At 34.6% G+C, this 5154-nt stretch overlaps 1 protein-coding gene across 1 annotated transcript in view; it reads right to left on the bottom strand.

The window, feature by feature from the left end:
- Positions 1 to 5154, bottom strand: part of LOC107700326 (probable voltage-dependent R-type calcium channel subunit alpha-1E) — a 163023-nt gene that overhangs the window by 26309 nt on the left and 131560 nt on the right. The window contains exons 40-44 of the mRNA XM_016501959.1: positions 3199 to 3304; positions 2991 to 3098; positions 2669 to 2769; positions 2285 to 2391; positions 903 to 1026 (exon numbers count right to left, since the gene is read on the bottom strand). Of these exons, the coding sequence (XP_016357445.1) occupies positions 903 to 1026; positions 2285 to 2391; positions 2669 to 2769; positions 2991 to 3098; positions 3199 to 3304 (546 nt within the window). The remainder of the gene's footprint in view (positions 1 to 902; positions 1027 to 2284; positions 2392 to 2668; positions 2770 to 2990; positions 3099 to 3198; positions 3305 to 5154) is intronic.

Genomic DNA, 5154 nt, shown 5'->3' with positions numbered 1-5154 from the left:
AGCAGCCATTTCTCCAGTCTTCAGTGTCACATGATCCTTCTGAAATCATTTTAATATGCTGATGTGGTGCTCAAGGAACATGTCTTATTATAATCAATGTTAAAACAAAGTTGTACTGCTTAATATCTTTTTGTTGAAACCATGATGCATTTCAGGATTCAGGATTCTTTTATAGAAAGTTTAAAAGAACTGCGTTTATTTGAAATTTGCAACATTGTAACATGTTTTTACTGTAACACTAAAATAACACTAATTTTTTTTTTTTGCAATTTCCTTTCTGTTCTGTACAGACTGTACAGAATAGACTGCAGAGACAAAAACACAAACTACGAAACCAGGCCGGATTGAAATTTTAGTCACCTACATATGCACACATACGCTACCCACAGTCTCTGATGTGTCCTAATTTTAATTTTACTTTCATTTGTGTAGGACTACTTTTTTAGTTTGTTGTATAAACTAAGCTACCAAATTGACCAAAAATCACAAGGATAAAACTTTTGTTTTACTGACCAGGCACTGCCAATTACAGTCTGTGCTTTGCAAATCATATCTCAAATTAGACTCTGAAAAATTTGTTCCAATTTTTCTATTCCTACTTTTACAAATGGATCAGTGTCTGGCTGTGTGGTATTCAGACCGTGTCACCGTTTGTATCAGTTTTCCAACCTGAATTATTCATAAATTATTAAACACTGAGAATGAGCCTGAACATACAGTTTGAGAATTTTAAATAGATCGCGAATTTGAATGTTGTTTCACAAAACATAAAGTAGCTGTCAGGTATTTCATGCATATATGTAAAATAATGAATAAAACACGTCATGCAAGACATGTCAAGGCATACTCTGTCAGTATGTCTGAGATGAGATGTATTTCTTCGTGTATTTAGTTTCTCCTACCATACTCTGAAGGTGATACTGGTGTTGGTATTCATCCCTCTCTTCCATGCTGTCTTGGGCCAAGGGCTGCATGAAGAGGTCTTGAGGTGATATGGGACTCAGTGCTACAAACCCACCTCTACTCCTGAGGAAACAACAGAGAAACTTGTCAAATATGCTCATGTTGGCTTGCACCACAAATTCATCTACAAATAGGGTACATTTTGTACACCACAAACTGTGGGTCACATCTAAACATTGTTTTTGGTGATCAGAAATAAGATATTTAGTACAATTCATTTCAAAAGTTTGTGACGCTGTTGGATATCATCAAAAAGATCAAGACCTCAAGCTGACCCAAGCTGGGACAGGCCAAAATCACCATTTTAAGAAGGGGGATATAAACATTTAATGCATATATAAAAATATATTTTTTCATTATATATAACCTATAGGTAAATTGTATATTTTGTAAAAGTTTATATAAAACTTTAATCTTCATCACAAAAATTGTGATAAAGAATTGTGCCTCTATGCTTTAAAGTATTGCACCAGTATTGTGTATATCCAGAAGAAACGAAATAACTAATGGGGAGAGGTCCAGATCAGGGTTATTATTTACCCTAACCCTATAAACTAAAACATTTTCTTTTTTTCCTTTTTATTGGAAACATTCCCAAACGCATTAACTATATCATGAAATATCTCGATTTGTTATTATTATTATTTTTGTTAAATAAACAAAACCACTGGTAAATAAAACGCACCTTAGTATCGATATTTTTTGTTTGAGTATCGATACTTTCGATACTCGCGTCAGTATCGATATATCGATACTTTGGATCGATACGCCCATCCCTACGCGCCAGCTAGCGAACGCAGATTTGAATTTTAGCAGCTGATGATATGACGCGCTGAACGATTTAACCATGCTGGTGTTATTGTATCAAATATAGAAAATATTATTCGGCTATTTTTTGTCTTTTGGAAGCTGCATTCAAAATCCACTTGGCTCAAAAATCTGAGGGGGCACGTGCCCCCTCACTTTGAATGGGCATGACACCTCTGAATGAAATATATTTAAGCTAGTTGCCAAAGCAACATTTCTCATTTTCATTTAGTATAAGTTAAAGTACTAGAACAACTAAAACTAAATAAACTAAAACAGTAAAAACTATATAGACATAATAAAAAAATAAACTAATTAAAATGGCAAAAACACAATAAAATTACTTAAACTATAACTAAAATTAAAATGAAAAGAGAAAATATAAAAATAAAAACATTAAAAATATTAACAAAAACTGTATTAGTATATCAATGATACTAAAATAACACTGGTGCAGACAGATACAGGGTGAATGTACTGTAAGTACACACACACACACAACAGGTACAATTACAGGGCAGATCCTGCATTGTGTGACAGGAATTGCAGAGCTTTGGCACTGCAGAGAATTTCCTGTGGCAGTGAAGATGCATCCATACGCTGGAACATCGGTGCATGTTTCTGCAAGACAACATTAGATGGTCAGCACAATCTCTCCAGTGACACAGTACATCTTTCCAGCTTTAGGACGTTTACACTTCAAATTGAGATATGAAGGTTTTTCTGTTATGTGTCTTCAGTAAAATTAACAGTATTCTATACAGTTAGAAAAACAGCATTCCATACTGTTAGATGGCAATTTTGCATATATAAGCTGATTCAATAGGCGTGAGGTTGTGAGTTAACTAGTCTTTAGCTCTGAAGTTCTAGTGCTTTAGAAGGTAAAAGATATCTTTACCTGTTCCTCAAGCTGTTGACGGAGCTTCTTAGCTTTGTTCTGCTTGTAGTAGTCCATGATCATCATGGCTGCATAAATCTTCCCAATGGTCATGTCACTGGCTGGAAGAAAGATTTGTTTGTTGTAGAAAACTAAGATTTCTATGCCGGCTGCAAATCACACTCACTTTCAGGGGAGTCAGTGGGCACCCCTAGTGGCCAACAATGGTACCACAAGCTAAACTGTCAAGACCAAGGTGAATTGACCTCGAAAAATTAAAATAACACACTATTAAAACTTTAAGAAAATAATAATAAAAAAAATTATCATTCAGATCTCTCACCTTTGTGGATGGGTACAAACAGATCAAGAGATTTCTGGGAGAGGTGTGGCCAGATGACACTGATTTCCTTCTGCAATTCTATGTCCATCTGACCCCTGTCCTCACCCCCTGTTACACAAAGACCATTTAACTAATATTATTGTGAAAAAAAAGACAAACCAGAGGAAGTTTGATTTTTAAATCATTGAAAATGATCAATGGTGCCAACCTCGAGCGATTTTAATGTCCAGCGCAGTGCGTATCAGGGCCATAAGAGTGGAGGTGAAGTGGACGGACATGTCCTCATCCACTGGCATGTTCATCAGAACCAACCGCTGAGAGAAAGTCACCATAAGGACAGAAGACAATTGAAATACAAGGATTGCAAAGCTAAGGAGAGAGCATGTTTTTAAAATAGTAATCTAATAGTCATCTAGGTTTAGTTGTCTTTTAACTTCTACAGTTAACACCAAGAAGATGTCACAACATCACTCATTCATGCACATAGTTGAAACACATATACTGGATAGAGACAGAGTAGAGATTTATGCATAGAAATTGGAAAAGGATCACACTTTATGAATATGCCCTTTGCAATATGTCTTTAACACTGGAATAAATGTCAGGGTAATGACAGTGTTTTGAAGATGTTAAGGTGACATATTCAAATAAAGTATCATTGGTGGATGTACAGGGACTTTACAGTAGGATGATTAAGAGACAATGACAAAGAATAACATCACTGATCGTCTACAAATAATAATATAGATCAGGGCTCCAGACAAAAAAATCGAGTAAGGAGCCATTGGCTCCTAGTTGAAAAAAAAGCGCCAAATTATTTTTTTTAGGTGCCACAGAATAAACGTTTTTTTTTTTATTTATTATTATTATAATTTATTTAATTTTTTTTACATTTTAACATTTCAATCATACTGTCATGTGTTTATGTCTCATTTTTTCTTGACTTTATCAGCATTTTAATCCATCTTGTAGATGACCTGGGAACTAAGGTTCACTTAAAGTTGGAACTAAATGTCTTTTCCAAGTTGAAATATACAGTCACAAAGAATTGTACATTACACAGAATCTGTACCAATATCGTGGACCATAAGCATCACTTGGCCACTGAGTGTAGTTTGGGCTCCTCCTCAATGCATCCTATAAATGTTGTCATACACTCTTAAAAATAAAGTTGCTTCACGATGCCACAGAAGAACCTTTTTTGTCTAAATGGTTTCATAAAGAACCTTTAACATCTGAAGAACCTTTACGTGTCACAAAAGGTTCTTTATGGTGAAAGAAGGTTCTTCAGATTATAAAAAGTTGAGAAAGAGATGGTTCTTTAAAGAACCTTTGACTGAATGGTTGTGGAACCAAAAATGGTTCTGTGAAGGACCTTTTAAGCACCTTTATTTTTAAGAGTGTATGTCTTTCACACTTTCAGTCTGTTTTTCTTAATTAGTAAAATGCAATTTTATAAGAGGAGTTGAATCATGTAGACAACAGGTTAAGTAAAAATATTAATATGCAATAGCGCATAGATATAGCAAAATGCTCCTCTTTATAGTTATTTTTCTAGCTGACTAATGAGCTTATGGACACCGAATGGTAAATTCTGAGGTAAATGTATATAACGTTGCAATGTTTACAAGCTTTACACGTTTTCCGCAGTTTGAAACACTGAATGAGCTTTTACATGAGACATTTCAGTAAGTTGTACTGTAGGCTCTCTTATTAAATAGCCTACCTTTTGATGTTAATTCATGTTTATTATGTAGCTACTATAGTAGTAAAGAGAAAGATTAAATGGGTTCACTTGCCGCTTGAACTGAGCCACTAAAGCAATCGCGCCTGCCACATTAAAGAGCGCCAAAACTGTATTTATTGTTTGAATTTCGTTATGAATTTGGAATAATTTTAAAGCTGATACTTTGTTTTTTAAAAAAGTAACAAAGCACAAGCTTTTTGCAATTACTGGACGGCAAGTGCACTTCAAATAATAAGTTCACGCATTAACAGAACTCAGCATAGACTAAGATCTTGATAAGAAGAAGCCATATAAGTAATGATTATAAACTAGAATTGTTAACGATATTGCCAATATCCACACAACTGACAGCTTTACCTGTTGTAGTTTGTTCAAGTTGTGCACGAAATAGACGCTGCTTTTCTGCACTTTCACTCA

This window comes from Sinocyclocheilus anshuiensis, unplaced genomic scaffold (assembly GCF_001515605.1).
Source record: "Sinocyclocheilus anshuiensis isolate Anshui unplaced genomic scaffold, SAMN03320099.WGS_v1.1 scaffold477, whole genome shotgun sequence".
Lineage (NCBI taxonomy): Eukaryota > Metazoa > Chordata > Actinopteri > Cypriniformes > Cyprinidae > Sinocyclocheilus > Sinocyclocheilus anshuiensis.
The sequence above is the reverse complement of the archived record's forward strand: the minus strand, read 5'-3'. Positions and strand labels throughout refer to the sequence as shown.